Below are 21156 nucleotides of genomic sequence, written 5' to 3' on the forward strand. Positions count from 1 at the left end.
TCTTTGGTCTGCTCGTTGGTGAGATTTCACACGGCATCCTTCAATGAGAACTGTTCACCACCCATCGTCCTAATCTTGGACAAGATACGGACCTCGAAACCGCACGCTGAAGATGTGCAAGCGATCAACATAATGGGAGTACAAGCGGATAGGGTGACAAGTCTCTGTTGCCAAGTCGTGGTACTGCAAGAAGTTGTTAGGCATCTGTGGAGGACCCGCCATTTCACTGGCTTGCTGCAAGCCAAGAATGAGGAGATCAACGACGAGTATTGGAAGACAAAGGCAGAAAACTGAAAACCGTAAAACAAATATAATTATGCTTGAAGAGACTTGACATGAAGGAACATCTCCGCATCTATAGTGTGCATAGCCAAGTGATCTCCATCCATTTCCGGATCTCTGGCAAGCGCAGCACCTCAAATAATTGACCAGACAGAAATGATCTCAGATGATGAGCGAGGTTTGGCTCGTACACACCACAATCCCAAATCAACATCCTGCCTTTGGCGAACACCAATACCGACATCATAAGGATGGATGAGGGCCAGAGCAAGATCAGTATCACCAATTGAGCAGCCAAACAAGTACACAAGGTGAGTGAAGAATGGTTTGTCTGTAGTTTTCACGATGATGCAATCGAACCTTGGTGATCCATAGAATTTTGGGCTGCACCGAAGTAAGTCTTGGTGCAGGCGCCAATCAACCATGGACTTGTAGTTCACCCGCAGGAATCGGAACTCCATAATCTGCCAGAAATATCAGTGAGGATGATCAACTGCAATGAAGGTAGTATACCTCATCCTCGGCTCGGAGATGAAGGGCCCTTCCTGGACCATCTGGCAAGGGAATGCCGTTCTGCAGTAGGAACACGTTCGGGAAGCCATTTAATTTTGTCCAAAAGTCGGTAAAGGCTCTGTCGGTTCCATGTGTGTCCATGATGTCTGAAAAAGCATGTCTGCCTTGCTTCGAACCTAAGTGCACATGGACGATAGGATCTGCTACGAGTTCATCCAGAGTTTCGTTTGTCTCTGGGTCATCAGTAGCCTTTCGATTGTAGTTGTCAAGCTCATCAAGCTCGGTCTGCATAGAGGTCGACGTCAGAAGCCAATGGTCATATTGCAGGATCTGTAGCTTGTCAGTAAAACATTAGACTTATGGACTGCAATGAACCTGAGGAGCCACATCCTTGAAGTTTGTTCATTGAAGGTAAATTTTCCATAAACCACCATGCATCTTCTCATTTGGTTTGGTGTTGTAGTTACATGTTGCACCTTTAGCCAAAATATCATCGAATATGTGCATGATCATGTGTTTCTTCGGAAAGTTCCAATTTTTGCTCGTTTCAGGCTGTGACTCAGGGATGTATTCCTAAAGAAAGTTCGTCAGACGAGTCAGATGCTCGAAGATTAACGGCATCCGAATGACTCACCTCCATCAATTCCGAGAACTTATTCAAGGCTGCCCTTCCAGCTGCAATAGTATCCTCGGTGTGAACTTCGAACGAAGCATAGATATCAAACTCAATATAGTAGCGGATGCAGCGTAGAAGCAGGTATCCTAGCTTAGATTGTGATTGACAAAGGATGTCCTGCGCTGTAAATAGAACCAGCTTGAATTTAAAGTTTGCATCAGTACCAAAAGATCATGTTCGAAGTTGGTGCATGGCATACCTTTGATATGTCCTCATGAAGCGAGCCATCATTGAAATCAACTGACATGACAGTCTTAAAGTGCGTCAAGTTCGGCCATCGTGGAAGAGCATCAAAGCTAAGGTAGTAAGTCAGCACCACGATGAACTCGCATAGCATTTTATTTATGCAAGATTACATACTTTGCATCGAGTTTAGTAGCAGTGTCCCATCCAAGATCAGAAATCCAGAATAAAAGGTCCTTCCACAGATGGTCCTCCCATAGTCCTTCGTAATTCATATGCAGGCGATCAATAGAAACCACCCGATGAACATCTGCAAGAAAAAAATTCCAAAATATGTTCTATTAATTTAATGAAGTCAGCGCCAAGTCTGTCAGTGGGGCACAGCAATGCATACCTCTACATTTCGGAGTGAATAAGCCTTTAGAGCTTCCTCCTTTTCCTTTTCCGTATGCTTTCCTCTCACGTTGCAAAGGACCTGTTGGGAATTGCAACTTGTGCGCAATGCGAAGACACGATTGACTGACTGCTCATCTTGAGGGACTAGACAGACCAGACACGGAAATTTGCCTTTCACACCACGAATCAACGCCATGACACATCTCCAGTAGGTAAACCTTAGACTGGCAGTAGAGTAGTAAACTAATGGTAGCACTTACTGTTCTTCGTAATCTCCACTTAAGATCAGTATTAAGGGCCAGAGACGGCATCGGATCTGATCCCAGCTGTAGGACTTGGAGTCCTTGTAGCCTCGTAGAGGCTATTTTTGTGGTATCCCTCAGCACCCTATTACTTTCCCTCATGCGCGCAGCTTTCCCGCGAGTCGCGCATAGCGGCTGCTACTTTCCCGCAACGGCCGCAATGTTCCCACGCGCGCACAGCCGCGCTTAGCGGCCGCTTTTCTCATGCTTCATCAGCCGATGTTCCACACCCATCCATAGTCCAAAACCAACCCAATGGTACGTTGTTTCATAATTATATTTACATATCAGACCATTTTCGCATCGGACCACCTTTATTACATATAGCTTTACATACATAGCTCGGTAGTGCATCGGCTCAGTAGCGTGTCGGCTCGGTTCCGCGTGACAGCGCTTAGTGCTATACTTAAACACTAGCAGTACATACTGTTCAGTAGCTTGTTTTCCGGACGTTCCAGTAGCAACTCCCATTAGCCTACAGTTGGTAGCTATTGGCAATCAGTATCTGTTTACTGCTCACATTGTATCCATTATTGCCTTGCTTTACATCTAATTCTATTGTCCTTTATCTCTATTATCATCCGAAACCCTCGCACATCGGCCGCTTTGCAGCCGCATCTTTCCTGCGCCTTCGGCCGCCGCTACATTCCCGCTCTTCACATCGGCTGACAAGCGGCACCTTCTGCGTCCATTTCTAGACCTTTGCTGCACTAGCTTCCCCTTTAGGGTCGAACACACTTGTCCCACAAGTATAGCAGATAGGCAGTGCACGACCTACAACATAAAGATATCAGTTTGGAGCCTATAGCACTGCTCTGAATTGTAAACCTACACTGCATTCAAACCAGTAGCCAGTTTTCAAATGCAGCTCAATTGACTGGAGAAGCTGGTAGAAGGAAGTGTGCCACACTGCATTTTTGAAGTCTACAAAGCCCTTCTTTTTTGTATGTTTTTGATCCTCAGAAACCTGACAACATAGTCAGTAATATCACTAGCAGTGACACACATTATAAGATTCTAACAATCGGCAACCAACCAATGACACGACCTCCTCCTAGGGCTGTATTACCATTGCGAATGTGAACAGGCAGGTTTGCAATGCGGGCGATGATTGGATAGCCTTTTTCAGTTCCAAAAGAAGATAATTTATTTTTGTCAGCATATAGAATGAACACCAGCAGCTTTGCATCCAATGGAAGTTGAGACTATGACAGTAATGTTGGGGGTGTTACAGTTAGATAGATGAATGAGAAGCTGCGAGACATACTTGTGCATTCCAGAAGGCGTTAGCTGTCCATGGTTCATCAATGAAGCGAACAAACTGTTCTCCGTTGAATTTGGAAAGACGTTGAGCATCAAATACAAAGTGAGGTGCAAGACGATGGTCTCACAATGAATCAAGTGCCCAGTCCCAGAGAGGGCGGTAGTGCATGTCAAACTCATGTGTCTCGTCCTGATGCTTAACAGATACTACATCCTTTTGAAACTAGTGTACACTACATTATAAGCTTCAATAAATGCACAAAAAGGAAAATAATTACCGGCATATACCACTGTGAAGCCATTTCCCACAGCGAGTGAACCTCATCGTAACTTTGTAACATAAATATGTCCTTGCCACTGGCGGATCGATGTATGAGATCAAGCAGTTGGTTTGTCTGCTCCTCAGTCATTGCAGCTTCAAGCGCGATCTCTGCAACTTCGAAGTCCAGTCGCGTCCGGAAGGGTTCCCATGGTGAGTTGTTACGAGGTACCTGGTCCTCTGAAGAGCAGCTGCAGGAAAAGTCGGAAAAGTGATGTACAGTGGAAGGAAGTTCGCTGTGTGGATGGTACTTGACTTTGATATCATCGAGTTCGTAAGTGAGCTCATTGCGATCATTAAGATCAGGAGCATCAAAGTCAGGTAATATGGCAGCATCGGAGTCAACCAATTGGTGTCTATGCGGCGACAACCCTTGCATGTCTGATGTAGATAAAAGTTAGTCAGTCTTATGAGTTCAAACAGTGAGGTAACGATACCAATGTCATTCTCTATGCCCTCATTTCCTGCTGCGCTGCCTTTGTCTTGTGCGGCCCAGATCGTGAGGGGGTTCACTATATAGTCATAATGGTCAGAACATGAAAAAAATCAGTAGGTGTGCGCTCACCAGCAGATCCAAACTGCGCGCATTCAAGACCTTTCTGTTGTTTACGAAGCCTTTGACATTCTTTTCAATGCTCTGTACCATTCAAATTGATAAGTGTTAGCACGTCAGAACATTTGATAGCTTACCCTTTTGCTCTGCAGTCCGAACTATCTCAGCAAGTTCTTCATCCTCACGTTGTTCCCGTTCGTGTTTTTTACATTTCCTTGAATGAGATGCCAACCCATGAGCCAGAATTGTCGTACCACAAAGATCACACTCCATGGTCTCTGATGATCTCTGCCGCTTTGTGGGTAGAGTCTTGGGCATTGGCGTGTATTGTGGGTGATGGATTTAGATAAAGGTGAGTGCTGCATGGCATAATATGAGGGCATATGCTTATTGTGATGACATTGAAACTCAGCTTAGGCATAACAATCTCAACATAACCCAATTGTAATGGTGGTTAAAATTACTTCAAGGCACATTAAAATGCGGGAGCATTACAATGCCAGAAAAATATCTCCGACAATAGCAAATGTTGGGGATAGCGAATGGTGGGTTACTGTCAGATGTTTCGGATAAAGAAAGGATGATATTGCAGAATCCAACTAAGAACTACGAATATCAGATGACCTCCTCCTACTCAGAGGTAGAAAGGTAAGTAAATAGGTAGGAGGTATGCGAAATATATAGTGTCTATGTAGAATTTCGGAGTGCTATAGGCGAAAGTAGTAGCACTGATTTTCGGGTCTGATGTCCTATGTAATAAGACACGATGTACTGTGGACATGTAATAACACGTTCTACAGTGTTAGCGACATGAAAACTGATAACTGCGCACCTAGTGGGGATAGATACAACAGGACAGGACATAGGGAGGACAAGTGCGCGGGAAAATATCGGGTCCGATGCGTGGGAAACATCGGGTTAGTGTCGGATTTAGCGGATAAACATCAGATTGAGCAGATGAGTGTTGGATAACATTGGAAGTGATTCGTGTGTTTGACATGCATGGGAAAATAGCTGAATATGAGCCTAGCACAAGCTCAAGTGCTACACCACTCAGCCCTCACACGTCACTGCACGAAGAGATCATAGCGTTGAAAGGTTGACACTGAGCATGTGCTCGCAGACACACTGGGTGAACTTGGCTTTCAAATGGATCTATCTTACCTTCCTTGCATTACAGTTTGCGCTAGCTCTTGGTAACAGACCAAAGAGTGAATGGACAGCATATGCAATTACACTACGGTTTGTATAAGTCAGGTCTTCCTATTCAAGCTGACTCATTATGTACAGGGTCTATGCCTTCCTGGCTGTTTACCTTCTCATACGTTCGTTTTGGCTAAGCGGCAAGGCATTCACTGTAAGTTTTACTGTTCTTGGGCCCTTGTGTAGACTTGTCTTGATGATGCATGTTTGTGGTAGAACATTCCCAACGAACTGAAGAACAATAGCGAAGGAGATGCCTTGGGAGGCAAAGTATATTTTAGTCAACTAAGCCCTTCTTGGATGAACCACATGTAGCCGGAGATGGAGATGCGGTCCTCTGGGCACGAAGCCCAATCAGAGTCGCTGAAGCTGTGTAGCACGGTGTTTGCACCAATGCCTCCATAGTGAGTTCACGTGTTAATGGTCCCTGCAAGATACCTTAAAACGTGTTTGGCAGCCGCGTAGTGAGCTGGCTCAGGGGATGCATTGTGTTGCACAAGGCGCATGACAGTATGAGCTATGTTGGGATGCGTGTACATGGCGAGGTAGAGGAGTTCCCTGACGATCTTTTGATACTCGGCTTCAAGATTGTCAATATGAGCATGAATGTCAGTGGGACGGCTGAAGGGGAAGTTTGGGTCCATGGGGAGCGAAACAGGGTTGCACTGAGACATACCATGTTCCTGTAGAAGATAAATGACATAATCTTCTTGATGCATCCAGAGTTCGCGCATCTGACGGTCACAAACAAACTGGATCCTTAAGTACTTAGTAACAGGCCCTAAGTCGGTGATGCCAAAACATGAGGCTATGTTTGCTTTAGTCTGATCCAGGAACTTGTGGTTGTTAGCCCCAGCGAGTTCGTCGTCTACATGCCAAGTGATGATGCATGTGATATGTTTCCCCTCCTCATCAATGTGGTCAAAGATGAACACGGCGTAATCGGCCTCGCAGCACAAGAACCCCAAGCTGATGAGCACTGCACGAAGAAGCTCATACCAGTCATAGGCGGCCTGCTTCAGGCCATACAAGGACGACAACAGGTGCACTACTAGGCATTCTCCGTCGGGACCGAAAGGTTCGAAGCCGGGAGGCTGATGCATATAGACGTCCTCTTGGAGTTTCCCCCAGAGGAAAGTGTGTCGCGCGTCGCACATCAAAGCAGTCAAGTTCCCAGTCATGTGCTGCGCTATAGGCTGCAAGCACCTGAATTGAGGCCGCTTTTGCGACAGGAGCGAACATCTTTCCAAAGTCCATGCCTGGTATTTGTGAGAATCCTTGTGCGACTAACCTCACTTTGGTGACTGGACCTCCCTTAAGGTCGTCCTTGAACTCCAGAACCCATTGACAGCCAATCACACGACGGTCTGGGGGTAGAGGCATGAGCTCGTATACCCCCATCTTGGACATTAGGTTAAGCCCTTTGTGCATGGCTGCGAGCCAGTTGTTGGCATCGGGGTGTCTCAACACCTGGTTGTAAGTGGCCGGAGGGACTTTCAAGTTATAGCCAGGTGCAAGTGAATTATAACGAGAGTCACTGCACACTGAGAGGCAAGCAAGTTCAGCAACAATTAGATTAGCTATCACCTGGGGGAATCCGATTTCATCATCACTCATCCTGATGGCATCAGGGTCCGCTTCTGGCTCAGGTGGAGGCACTGAATCGTCAGGCAGCATTGTCAGAACCTCTGCCAGTGGAGCAGGGGGTGGAGGTGTTCCTGTGATCTTGGCTGTGCGAATGTCTCGCTGATGCACAAGACGTGATTGGTCAGCTGTGATATGGCTTTTGAACAACTCCCCTTTTGCAGTGGGGATGGGAATACAAGACAAACAATGAACATGAGGTGGTGGAGCTGTAGCCGTTGGCGGCAGAGCATTTGGAGTCTGTGACGCAGCTGGTGCGTTAACTGTGGTCGCACTGGGAGGTCGCGCTGAAGGTGGGTTGTTGTTGTTGTCATCTTCACTATCGGGGAAAGGCCAATTAGTGAAGGATTCGTCAAAGATGACATCCTGTGAGTTAAAAAAGGCACCAGTGGCAGTGTCTCTGCAACGCCAGGCCTTCATGCCTGGAGGATACCCCATAAATACTGCCTCACAAGAGCGAGGACCCAACTTTTCCTGCAATTCAGCTGGAATGTGAGCAAAGCATCCTGCGCCAAAGATGTGGAGGTGGGTCAGTGTGGGCTGGGTCCCGTTAAGCATTTCATATGGAGTTTTCCCCAGCGGTAACACGCGAGACTCTGACTGGTTAAACAAGTACACTGCAGTAAGCACAGTTTCTCCCCATAAGGTCCTGGGGAGGCACGCGTAGTCGAGCATTGCATACATGCGTCCCTCAATCGTCTGCATGATGTGTTCCACCTTGCCGTTCTGCTGATGTGCATAGGGCGCTGAACGTTGACATTTTATTTCTTCAGATTCCAGCGACAAGGTGAACGCATCATTAGTGAACTCTCCCCCGTTGTCCGACCGAAACATTTTCACATGCAGACCCGACAAGTTCTCCCATTTTGCTTTTACCATCGTCCAAGCGGTCAGAGCTTGATCTTTGGATGCCAGAAGCTGGAGATTGAGAACGTGAGTGTGGTCATCCAGAAAGACGATGAAGAAACGCTTCAAGTGTGGCGTGAGGACTGGAATTGGTCCACAGAGGTCTGAGTGAATAAGTTCAAGGAACTTGGATGTATGCTCTGTCTCAGATGAGTGAAATGGGAGGTGCGGATGCTTTGCCATGATGCATGATTCACATGTGGATAGTGGGAGGTTTGAGTCAATGGATACGCTCTTCGCTACAGTACTGAGACATGTAACAGCATTTCGGCCGAGGTGTCCTAAGCATGCATGCCAGAGATCTAGTGTGAGGGGCGTTTGAGTAAATGCGGTGATCTCGGGTACAATTGGAAGAGGAGCAGGGGACTCGGTGAAGGGAATGAAGTCTACTTCTATTGCATACAGTTTCCCCGTCGCTGGGATGGCTCCCAGAACATCACCCTTGTAGCCGAGTTCGCAGGTCATATTCGCCTTGAAGTTCACATCCCAGCCTTTGGTGTTCATGCTGGACACAGAGAGCAGGTTTAGCATTGCACTCGGTGCATGTAGACAATTTGAGAGCTTGACACGTAGTCTACGAGTCCCGATGGTCATCCAGCTGATGCACATTCCCCTGCCCGTGGTTTCAAGCATGCCATAGTTTGCCATGCAAACTGGCACTGAGTCTTCCATTGAGTACGTATGGAAGAAATGTCGATCTTTCACCAGTGTCACGGTTGTTCCAGAGTCAAGGATGGTGGAAAAGGGAAGTGAGGTTGCGCATGAGACCTCATCTGGGATCTCACTGATGGACGCAAAGGAGACATCCTGGTAGAGACTGGTAACTGCGGCGGCAATGACAGGAGTAGGTGCCGTAGATGGGGCCATAGGCATGGGAGGTGCAATGACGGCTGCAGCTGTGGGAGTATCTCTACCTTTCTTCCCCCACATCCAAGGGGCTTGGCCTTCCATCCCCCTGCCCTTTCCATAGCAGTGTGCATGATTGTGATTACCTTTATTGCAACCCAGTGTTGTACAGAACACGCTGTCTGGATTGTGTCGATGCTTGCATAGACCCATGATGGAGTTGACATTGGAGCCACCTGTGTTGGGTGCAGTGACAGCATTTGCATATTCAGACCTGGGACAAGCGGAATGAATGGCTTAAGCATGCACATGGCATACGGCTTCTGTGGTGATGTGAGATACACAGCTGTCTACTGTGAATGTCACAGGGTTGGCAGCAGTTGTGGTCATGATCTCGTCGTGCATGCGTTGTTCCACCATGAATTTGAACTGTTGCCATATGGCGGTTTGAGGCAGTCCAATGAGCAGGCTGTAGATAGTGTCACTGTCTCTGAGAGGGGCTCCAGAATCATGGAGACGTTCACAGAGGACGGCATGTTGACCGACATAGTTCGTGGTGTCAGCTGAGTCCTTCATGCGAAGCACATCAAGACGTTGACATAGCTGATATTGTGCACTTGTGTCAGTTCTGTTAGAATGTTCCGTGAGCATCTGTCATGCCTTATGGGCTGTGACAGCGTGCGATTGTGACACTAGCACACCAACTGATGCACTGAGACAACGTGTGATGAGGTCTTTATCGTTTAATAACCATTCACGCATCTCTGCTCTTTCAGCAGCCGTGACATTGACTGGGTCAGCAGGAACTGGTAACATGGATGGTGTCCCAAGGAGGTCTGCAGGGTCAACAATCATATTAACATGGCACCACAGATCCTCACATGCGAGGGCATATTGCATTTTGGTTGACCATCCGACATAGTTTTCGGACCCTAACAGTTCAGGGATGTGATCAAATTTCCCCATGATGATACCGCCATGAGGGATGACAAGATAGGAAGAGAATAGGTGAGCAGCAAATGAATGCAGGAGCTTCATCTAGTAGTTTCAGTTGAGGGCTCGATACGAGCCAGGGCTCATAACCTGTAGGAAATGGAACTAAAGACAAACGCTCAGAGTTCAGAAGAGAACTGCTATGTGACATTGACTGTACCTAAAGACAAATGCATTATTGGGAGTGTGTCTCACTGATCTTAGCCAAGCGGTTAATGGAAACAGAATATAAATCTGTCTGCGCAGGTTCAAAACCTGCTGAAGATGGATTTGCCATCTGATCCCCAGAGTCAAAATCTGTTTCTCTTGGACTGCGCAGGTTTGAAACCTACCAGTGATACAATTCATTTTCTATGAAAACACACCTTGAAATGTGCTCATGGTCGGTTTGCTTGCAAGCTGATCATGGTTGTGTTTAGCCAAATGGCTGTGATCACAGAATCAAAATCTGTTTCCATCGGAGCGCAACAAGTTTGAAACTTGTGGGATGTCACATGTTTTCTGTAAGAACATATTTTAAATATTTGCTCATAGATGGTATCTCAGACATTGATCTTTATTGATCTTGGTCAAGTTGTCGCCAAATTCAAAATCTGTTTCTCTTGAACTGTGCAGGTTTGAAACCTGCCACTAACAACATTTTTGTTCTATGAAATCACACCTTGACATTTCCTTATCAAGATCAATGTCTGAGATGCTGTCCATGAGCAGATATTTAAGACATGTTCTAATAGCAAAAATGCACCATTCAACACATTTCAAACTCCATGAGGAAATGTCAAGACATATTTTTGTAGAAAAAAAGAATTTATCATTGACAGGTTTCAAACCTGTCATGGTTCAAGAGAAACAGATTTTGAGTCTGGTGATCACTTGCAATTTCATCTTTAGCATATTTTGAACCCACACAGACAGATTTAGATTCTGTTGTATCAACTGCTTGGCTAAGACTAGTTGAATGTACTTCCAATGAACTCGTTCAAAAGTGAATTCTCATGGCACATTTATTTGCATTTTGTCAGTTCTTTCAATACACATCATCATACAGATTACAGACCTGCTTAGTTTAAGAGAAATATATTTTGACTCTGGCAACCACTTGAATAAGCACAATAAAAATATTAGCCTTGACAAATTTGTATTTTTTTTCTCCTTCCCCGGGTCATTAGGATCAGACTTGAAGGTTTGATGTGTAATCTGCTCTTCTTTTTCTTCAACCAAGTCAAGACCTTTAGAAAGAATTGGATTGTTCTTTTACTTATCCTTCCAAGTTTGCATCAAGACTTTGGTCGTGAATCAAAATAATGTTGTTAGGTTTTTTATTTGTTTTGTGCATGGGAAGGTCTGAATTTGCCATACTGGTGCAGGAAGGCAGGGGGTCTGAGTGAGAATAATGAATCATGCAAAGTCAGCTAATGCTCAAAGGGATTTACGATCAACAAAGACAGACCTTCTGAGCATGTAGAGTTTAAAAAGTATATAGACCAAAGGGTCTAAAAGGGGACACTAATCCAGACCACAAAAGAGTGAAGCTTACAATAAAAGTGGATCCTGAAGAAATCAAACCACACACTTAAAGCTGAAACAACATATGAGTAAAAGTGTGAGATTTGAGACCATCACTTTGGGCCCAGACATTAAATTCTACCTCATCCAACTGGGCCTGACCCTTGCATTTGTAAATAACCACCTTGAGTCCAGCTGTGATATTTCATCTCATTACACTGGGCGCATTTTATGAGCGAAGTCATGCAACTTGTTCCGCTTCAAGTGAGTACATCAGTGCCGGACATTATTCGCATTATCACTGATGGTTGCTTTCTGCAGATTGATGAGGTTCACTATCAACCATCAGTCCTCACTCTAATTGACCGATGTTTTCAGCCATTTCAAGGTCTTTCTGGTCAATTCTCTTTTCTTGGCTACGTCATGCATGCTTATCATCTGTCCCCAACCTACATGAGTCTGTTTGTCATTCTCAAAGTCAATTCTTTTCATATAATTGTACTTGTTTACAGTGGCCTGAAGAATGTCGCAGTCTTGCAGATGGGCTCCTATGACAAGTGGGATTGTTGGGCATCACAAATGACACTAGTAGATACACAATCTATGAGGTTATTGAGGTAAGAGATATTCTATGCAGCTGAGTTCAATTTTCATCAGATGAACATTATAGCATGGTGGTGCCGCAATTCTCGAGAATACTAGGACCCCTTATTGTGGGGCCAGCACACAAATGAAACTTGTGCCCATGTGGATGGTAAGTGCCTCTCGAATCCTAGCACATTGTCGGACTCAATGCGCCTCATACATAGCTTCATGAGTTGCACGACTTTCAGTTCTCCCCTGCAATGTTCCCATATGGATTCCCTCCTCCCATCAAGCCTTCAGAGGAGTTTCCTTGGCAGCACTCTGGTCAGATTACTCGGCAGTCACTCCCTGAGCCATTGTTTCATAACACGTTGCTCTACCTGCTGCTGGATTTTGACTATGATCCTTCCATATTTGACGTAACTACGGCGTCAACTTTTTCTGGCGCACTTACACCTGCTTTGGAGGAAGAAGGTGACGGTTCCTCAAATGCTGTGATCCTGCCTGTTGGTCATTCCTTCGATGGGACACAACCTTTTCACAAGGACCTCCATTGGAGGCAAATTGTACGAGAGGATCCACTAGACAGTCATCAGAGGACAACATATAAAAATTGGTTGGCGCAGTCACCTTGGGGGCGCCCATACAAGTTGGCAAGATACCTTTATATAGGGTATTTGTTGGTCGGCCTGCCTGCCAACCCCTTCAATATACCTTCAGAAGTGTCGAGGCAGTTGATAACAACCTGTTTCTTGAAAGCTCTGGTTTTCGACAATCAAACATATGAATCATTAAGTAATGAGAAATGTGAGTGTCTGCCTCCAATTTTCAACACCATCAACTAACATTGCAGTTAGTGAGGATTGATGACAGAGCTGGGAAGGAGATTCTCATAGATTGGTTATATATACGCAATAGAGTACGCTCGTTTCTCGCTTTACCTTCATTCACTAATAAATGTTATTTGCAGTTAGTAGACTGCCACAATGACTTTACTTCTGAGCTATGTAAAGTTGCCAGAGGTAGCATGAATGTAACAGATGGGTTCGTGGCCTACAAGAACCAGCGGAAACAGAAGCCTTGATTAATCTGTTCGACTCAGGGAACCAAAGCCTGGTAAGAACCTGTAAATCTGTATAAAGTGGAGACTCAAGGCTTTGTCTGTCAGGTACAATGAGCCCTGGTGGAGCTTATTATCATGCAGGCCTTCCGGGAAGTGCTCTGGGCCTCATTATTACGACCCATCGCCGAGTTAGCTGAAGGAAAAGTCAGATTAGCAGATCTATACCCTGATGCTGTACAATCTTGGTCCAGTTATCTACAAAAAGGCGTTGTGGGTGTACTCAGTACCCTTGTGAGCTTTTACTTGTTTGCTCGTTGGTCATTGATGACCGAAGTTGTGCTTCTTCATCAGATATATCAGGGGTTAACTTCACCCAGACAGGATAACTTGCACTTGAAGGCTCCTGCATTGTTTCCTATAATCATATAATCATGGCTGCCCTCAATGACATGTACAAATGTCCAGTTGACTTCGACATCTTCTTCAGGGAAGCCCATGAACTTCTTTTTCTACAGTCAGTATTCCTCAAGATTTCAATCTTACTCATCCATCTCATCCATTTAGGGAGGAAAATGTCTTAATTTTGGAGCCTAAGCACATAATTCCTAAAGTAATGTCAGACGGCCAGAGGAAGACCCTTGAAGACCTCCAGCCCATAGAAGTTAAGTCCATCATAGATTCTGAAGTCCCTAATGCAGAATTTGCCTTTCCGGCTATTACCATGGCGCCAATACATATCTCATACTTCATGAAGTCAACTATTTAACTTTGATCAACTTGAATATAGTACTCATTGTGATTCGAATGGTATGCCTTTTGAATGTTCTCGTACATGTGTATCTCAACAATGAATTACTTTTCTATTTACATATCCGACACGATCAGTAGGCTGATTCTTATCATATGAAAACTCGTGCAAAATGTGACTGCTTCAAGCTCAGCGAAAGTCCTTCAAGCTAGAACAATGGGAATGGTGGTCGAGATCTTGGAGTTTGTGATGCAGCTGCATCACGTGATTTATAACTTGAGATTTTTTTCAAAGTCCCATCTTGCAGATGCCAAGGTCCTAGTGAACATCCGGCACCATCCAGAGACACCATGTGTTCCATTCAGTACATGCTTCCTTACCTCAGGCCGTACGACACCAGCTCAACATTGTACAAAGTCACCATCAGACTTCTTGGGGGATGTAAGTTTAAAAATTTACTGCATCTGTCACTGTGTATCACAATCCAATACTTTTCTTCACTCCCTTCAATTGAACTCGATTCTATACTATTCTATGTTTGAACAAAATCGAGCACAATCTTTGTGTCAACTAATATCCTTGGTGAACATAGATGTCGCTCGACTGACATTGTATGCAATCGTGATACCAGTATGGTGAGTTGAATGAGGTCTGACATGGTCACCAAGCTCTATCTCTCACGATTTGCTTTGTTCCACCTTGAAGGACTTTTCACTGCGCCTCAAGTTCACATTTGATCTTCAAGAATTAAGGTCGCTGACGAAGTTGTTTGTCATTATTTTGGTATGTATAAGTATGTATATGATATGTTTTATCGCTCATCGATCAAAAATTACTGTCAAAGGCCCAATAAGGCATAGTTACGGTAAGCCTGTTAAGCTAAATCTCCTCTGATTGGATCTATTAACATACTCGCTAGAACATGTCTTGTGTCGTATACAGCCCAGAAAACGCAAGAAACAATGTCATTGTAAGTGTTTCTCATGTAAGTAGGACGGTAAAATCTCACATTCAACAGTCACAATTAGAGTTTTTGGCAAACTTGGTATGCATTTTGTGTACCGTGTCACTGAATTACCTTACTTTTTGTACCCGAGGCTGCCACTCCATGGACGCTGCTATGTGATCGTATGAGGCAATTGATGTGCCGTTTCGCCGGCGGTTGCATTCGTGTGGTGCAACACATAAGATCAGCCATACAGAGGGTGAGTTCTTTACTATGTTGCTATTTACTAGTCTCAAGCTCCTCTAAGATGTTTTAGAGCTCCAGAGATGAAGTGCAAGCTTGGACTGCAAATGTTACTACCACTCCATGATTTACCATGCCCATCTTACCCATCTCATTGCTGCAGGAATGTATCATAATTGGCCATCTCACATAAAAGATTTAGCACAACACTTAATATTGTAACAGAATAGAACATAGTGTACAGTAGACTGTAGTACAAATACTACCAGTACATAGTACTAAATCTCATCAACTCACATGGATAGCTGTATCGTCTTGCTCAAATTTTGCTACTATCTTGCTATTTGTATTGGACTAAAAGATCCTTGTCCTTACAGTTTTTACACTGCTCAATTCTGAATTACAAAAGATCGGAACCGATCGATGTTTTGAAATATATGTATTCCAAGCTTGAGCCAATTGAAATTTTGACACTTCCAAAAAAGGGAACAATATGTGCACTGTGACTGCGATGGTGCGAGCGGTTTGACAACCTTCTTGTTCGCAGTGATTCATGGGGCCTGTGACACTCCTTCAAGACTATCATGTTCTGGGCAATTTCAAGTTTTCAACAGCATGTAGTGTACCTTCACAAGTTACAATGCAAGAAGGCAGATGGGTGCTGAAAACCAGAAATCTGGTAAGTGCTATGTCAGTATCACAAATACCCATCCACTTAGCCGATTCTGTGAGCTTGATCCAGAGGAAATTTTCATCTTCATCAATTGATTTTACATCTCCGACAAGCTTAAGAGTCGACCTGAGAAGGTGATGACTAAAAAGAATCACTTCCAGCAGTTGACAGCGACGAAGTCCTTCTAGATGGCAAATGACCAGGTAGAAGCCGGTTTGCAGTACAGACAAGGGTATAACATGCTTAACCTCCTCATTCAGAGAAAGGTAAGCTTTTATAAAGACCGCAGGGGTACATGGAAGCTGATTTACATGTTCAGAACTTGAACTATGTGCATCTCGACCATCATACTTACTATGAATTTGAAGCCAGTGCAGACGCTGACTGCAAAGGAGCACAAAAAATTTCGCTGCAGAAACTCCTTCCACTCGTGTTGCAAGATTCTGCATCTTACAAAGCTTGTCGTTGATGTCCATGTTCAGTTCCGCCTTGGCAACATATTGATACTTCCTAGCTCGCAGACGCACTACAAGATATATTAGCACACATCGGTGCATTAGTAACTAGTATGTGCTGGTCCTGGTACAAGTACAAGGTTTGCATAACTACTGTTATAGATGAAGTTTCTTTCGTTGATTTTCACTCATTCAGTTCATGAGACAAGTTCGTATGACAAAAGATCTCAAGCACTTGATCTACTACCGATTTAATACTGGCCCTATTGGCAAGGGTCCTGGAAATGACTTCCTTCTGGCTGGCGTGGCTAGCTTTTCTTCATGTGAGCCATCATACCACTACTCGAACACTGGCTCAGTGACCTCTTCTTACATCAGTTTGAGGATGCAACAGCAAAGGCATCGCAAAGACTGTGAAAAAGCAACACCTCATTATGACCTCGATTTATGTGCAGTCACCATGCACCGCATTCTCGACATGATGTTCAAGTGCAGCAAACAGAATAAGTTGAAGATGATTATGGAGTATCTTTCAGCCTACGGTACATCAACAACAAGGTGTTAGTGGTGCTCAGTTGCATGCTATAATCGGGAGCGTATTTGTTGGAGTGCTACAGTTGATAAAGACAGCAGTGAAGAACAATCTGGCTTGGCTGACTGGTCTGTACTTATTCCTCAGCTTAGACTAAAAAATTCATCAACTGGTCAGCTAACTTCACTGGCTGGTAATCTCAAAGCTTTGGCATGCTTCTTGGGTTTTTTTAGGTGAGGATCAGCTCTACATGCTGTACTAATGACTCACAGTACAACCTTAACCTAGGGTGCATACATGCTCGAGGGGTGCAAGATAACAGCTCAAGTAGCGGAAGAAGTTGCACGGGCAGAAATCCTGGTTCTGCTCACTGTAGTTGGTGGCATCGCAGGTTCTTGGTTGATCGGCCTTGCATACTTTCTTGCACTTCTTATCGCAGTTCAGGATATCTCTTCTGTTTAGGCCACCACATTTACCATTCTGATTACTCAACTCTTCTATGATGCAGTTGGGCCCCGATTGTCACAAATGTATCTGGTTGGGATAATGGTTTCTCGAGTGATGGCTACAACCACGACATCTACTACAAGTTCGAGACTATTCTCTGCGCTCACACGAAATAATGCATTTTCATTGGATAGTGACCTTGAACCGATTCCAAGCACTATACTGGGGTGTATGGAGTAGTGTTTTGATAGGATATATCATATCACGCGCTTACTTTGGGCCTGCAATTGCAGTCAGTCGACCCAACTCATTACTGTATTTCTTTGTTCTGATAATGTTTGTGCTTTCACAGTTCAATGCCATCTTATCCTCAGCCGCCATATCAGTGATGTTGAGCTACTTGCAACCCATTATTATGTGTTCTGGTCCGAATCGTTTGTCATGGAAGAAGTTGAGCATAGACTCTACTTCTGCACTTATCTCAATCCCTCAGACCCTTTCCTGCTCCAATACCCACTGTTGATTTTTCAGTGTTCCCCTGTATTCCAGCAAAGTGGGATGTATAGTGTTTCTTTGGTGCATCTAGAACATATCATGTTCTTCAACTTTTACACAATTTGATTCACAGATGGCCATCGGCATTGGCTCGTTTATATTCAGCTAAACTGAAGTCTGTCTCCCGTTAGATGTTAGTACCGATTATTGTGTTGGCAGCAACTGGTGTACTGGCGATGCACATGAGTTCTAATGTTTCCTCCTGTCTACCTACTTTTGATCATACATTGGAGCAAGGCTGGGGTAATGATCATTCCTGTTGCAGCTTCTGTCATTACTTGGAGATGAGGCGGAATGTCTCAGGTCACTTCCAACTGGTTGTTAGGACATGTCAGATTGTCTCCAGCAGCTATAGCCTGACAGGTGTTCAATAGCGTATGTATAGGGATGCTAGGGTTGACTGAATTCAAATGTGAGTGTTTTGACCTAAACATCATACACATCGCATTGGTATTGAGCTCAGTGCTGCGATAGGGCGCCATCCTTTGATATCAAACACTTTCTTTTGATACTTGGGCTGCTGTAGGGGCAGTAGTTTCTGATCTGAACTTCTGGACCACAGCATAAATTTATTTGTGTATCTTGTATTAAGATATGTTATTTATGAGACCTTTGAAGCTTGTTATTGTGGTCGCTTTCTTGTCTACTCGTCGACTGCTGACAACTAGTACTGTAAAATTTCCAAAAAGGAAGTTTGGTTCGAACACAGGATATCGCCTTTGTACTAGCCTGAGTATGTAGTACTTAGTATGTACCATTACTACAGCACAAACAACCTCCTCACAAGTTCCTGGAAACTGATGGTGAGTTCAACTGTGCCTTCTGAACGCGCTCCTCTGGAGTCTAACGTGGTATAGACAACTTCCAGTCTTCAGCAACAGATTCTCAATCATGCGGTCAGTATTTGGCCAATGCAACTTCCGCGGTACGCTGAAGTGATGATGCTGTGAGTACTACGCATGTACGAATAATATTGCATTCAATTGATTCTTTCTACCTACAAGTAGGGGTGATATATGTGAAGATACATCTGTTCGTATTAAGAAAACTGATGTCCCTAGGTTGGTCGCCTTTCTTCTTAATGTATTCACTTTGACACCATCAACAGGCCTTCAACATATGGTCATTGGGAGGAATTTGTTCACCCATTAGGTGGTACATACTACTATAATAGGGATAAGGTGAGTGCCGTACAGCTAGTCATGTAAGTGATACACTGAATGAAAATTTAGAGAATGTATACTTCGGTAAACCTAAGGTGTTACACGGATCTACAGAAGATCGACAACTTTATCCATGCATTACGAGCCATAGCGCAAGAAGATGGGTGGATACTGGTTGTCCATCCAATAATATTCAGGGGAGAAGAAAAATTTCAATACTACTTCGTGGTTCTGGACCTGCACATCATTGCCTGGACAGAGGAACTGAACAGTTACCTTCTTTTCCGAGACTGTATCCAGCCAAGCCAATGGGAGCATAAAAGTAAGAATGTCACCCTTGAGATCACCTTTTCTTTGTGACTGATTGCAATCATGTAGGACTCGAGCTTGAGGCTCAGTATTGGTAAGTGGTCGATAAAGCATGTACTAAGCTGATTGACCCAAACACTTCTCACTGTCCGCAGAAAACACTTCGAATTCTTTTTGCAGCAGTCATTGATGAATTTTTTGGTTGTGAGAAGCATACAGAGAGAAGTCATTTGCTACCTTGGAGGTAAGTCTTCTATCACAGGAATGGTCAGAATCGCTTAGCAGACACAGAGGCGATAACATTGAGTCAATCCACAGCCAGTTCCATATTCTGGACCCTGGACCAAATGAATCAGATCATCAGCCATCTAGCCAGTATCGGTACGTGCTCTTGTCTAGTCATGCATAACATCTTTATAGCAAAGAAACAGAAGACCTTGCAGACAACGGGTTTATACATGAAACAGGCATTGTGTTCTGTTGTACGTGAGCTTGGACAATTGAATTCCACTACTGATATCCCATCTGACAGGTAGAATTTTATATATCATATGTACATTGCTTTCTCACAAACCTAGTGTCGCCAAGTACATGGAGTTGTAGGGCACCATCAATATCTTCACCACCACAACCAACCAGAAGCTTGGCTTATTCGCAACCATGCAGTGAAAGAAAAGCATAGAAAAGGTAAACTTTTTTTTTCCATGGGCAATACTGCAGCTACAGTTTTCTGCATGCCGGTCACGATTGAAAGCATCAAGAGGACTTCCATTGATGGTATCGTGAATGGAGTGGAGGTCAAAAGCTTTGTCGACAACCTTAGCATTCAGATGAAAAATCAAATTACTCTGGTAGGTACTACATCAGTGAGGGTATCCACCCACTTATTCTCCTACAGGCGGGTGTCTCCATGGCCTTGGACATCACTATCCTCGCCATTCCAGGTCTAGGCGCAACAATGGCATCACAAACATTATGTTCTTGCTCTTTACTTTTTGGTGTCAACTGCATCTTTGTGGGCACAATAGTATGGCATTTTGGCGAGAAAATGAGATCCATTGACTTTGTGGTTCGATTCACACCATTTTTCTGCAAACCATGCCTAACATTGCTGACTGGACAGGTATATTACCTGCAGAAGAGAACGGCGATGCTCATCGTCATTACAAGTATACCTACTTCTTTTTGTGTACTGAGGTAAGCAAACATTGATCATGGTTATTTGTGTCACTCATGAAATTTTCGGTAGTGTGATAACCTCCATCCTTGGATTCTTTGCAGGTGTTGTTTCAAACTTTAGGCCATCTACGCCTTTAATGATTGCGTGCTTCACCACGCTCGGTGTTGTGGTGGGTTCCTTAATTGTATTGGTGGTTGCTAGTTATGGTCCTAGCCTGGCCATAGAGTCTTTTGACGATGCCACTTCCTGATTGTCGAGTTCCTCAGATACTTGAGTTATTCTTTGTCTGGCTCAAATTTTTTGGGTATTTTCAAAAGGTTGGTTGACACTGACCTGTGAACTCATGCAGCACACAATTCCGATTAAGTGTTATGTCAATTCTGCATCACCACACCAAATATCAATGACCAGTCACATAGAACTAATTGCCCTACAAAGGTAGGAGTCACCAACGTTGTCTGCACGGCAACATCATGCGACATGCTAACACTACGGTATCTTTTCTCTAATTAGGTCCTCGAATTCCTCATCAACATCCGCTAAGGAAGACAGTTAGTTCATCGAAGGGCAGCGCACATGGAACATACATGTAATAGGAGAAGGGGCGTCCCATGTGATCTGACCAGGAGATGTACTGATTACATTTGGTACATATTTCTCCAAGATTCTGAC

General features: G+C 44.3%; 4 protein-coding genes and 1 pseudogene across 5 annotated transcripts; 4 read left to right on the top strand and 1 right to left on the bottom strand.

The window, feature by feature from the left end:
• Window positions 1-416: 416 nt before the first annotated feature.
• On the bottom strand, window positions 417-4313 carry F5147DRAFT_747983 (uncharacterized protein; the record flags this gene model as incomplete). Its single annotated transcript, XM_041440005.1, is given in 13 exon segments — window positions 417-746; window positions 796-1028; window positions 1224-1368; window positions 1430-1609; window positions 1671-1767; window positions 1832-1992; window positions 2049-2253; window positions 2311-2384; window positions 3185-3319; window positions 3375-3557; window positions 3620-3738; window positions 3904-3905; window positions 3925-4313. 13 exon segments carry the CDS (start codon window positions 4311-4313, stop codon window positions 417-419), a joined length of 2253 nt encoding a protein of 750 aa, XP_041287045.1.
• Window positions 4314-10276: 5963 nt separating this feature from the next.
• Window positions 10277-10346, top strand: F5147DRAFT_t114 (annotated as a pseudogene). The gene has a single exon. The product of its transcript is annotated as a tRNA-OTHER (tRNA).
• A 1470-nt stretch (window positions 10347-11816) lies between these two features.
• F5147DRAFT_657564 (uncharacterized protein) lies at window positions 11817-13254 on the top strand (the record flags this gene model as incomplete). Its single annotated transcript, XM_041434283.1, has 7 exons — window positions 11817-11849; window positions 11907-12046; window positions 12098-12173; window positions 12256-12339; window positions 12395-12977; window positions 13028-13089; window positions 13141-13254. 7 exons carry the CDS (start codon window positions 11817-11819, stop codon window positions 13252-13254), a joined length of 1092 nt encoding a protein of 363 aa, XP_041287046.1.
• Window positions 13255-15723: 2469 nt separating this feature from the next.
• F5147DRAFT_657566 (NUC071 domain-containing protein) lies at window positions 15724-16863 on the top strand (the record flags this gene model as incomplete). Its single annotated transcript, XM_041434284.1, has 5 exons — window positions 15724-15849; window positions 16032-16109; window positions 16358-16438; window positions 16495-16621; window positions 16658-16863. 5 exons carry the CDS (start codon window positions 15724-15726, stop codon window positions 16861-16863), a joined length of 618 nt encoding a protein of 205 aa, XP_041287047.1.
• A 3145-nt stretch (window positions 16864-20008) lies between these two features.
• On the top strand, window positions 20009-20734 carry F5147DRAFT_779520 (uncharacterized protein; the record flags this gene model as incomplete). The annotated part of the gene is made up of 4 exons (XM_041442306.1): window positions 20009-20155; window positions 20203-20373; window positions 20428-20501; window positions 20554-20734. The coding sequence occupies 4 exons, from the start codon at window positions 20009-20011 to the stop codon at window positions 20732-20734; spliced, it is 573 nt and encodes a 190-aa protein (XP_041287048.1).
• Window positions 20735-21156: the final 422 nt, after the last annotated feature.

This window comes from Suillus discolor (genome assembly GCF_016758755.1).
Source record: "Suillus discolor strain FC423 chromosome Unknown F5147scaffold_87, whole genome shotgun sequence".
Taxonomy (NCBI): Eukaryota; Fungi; Basidiomycota; class Agaricomycetes; order Boletales; family Suillaceae; genus Suillus; species Suillus discolor.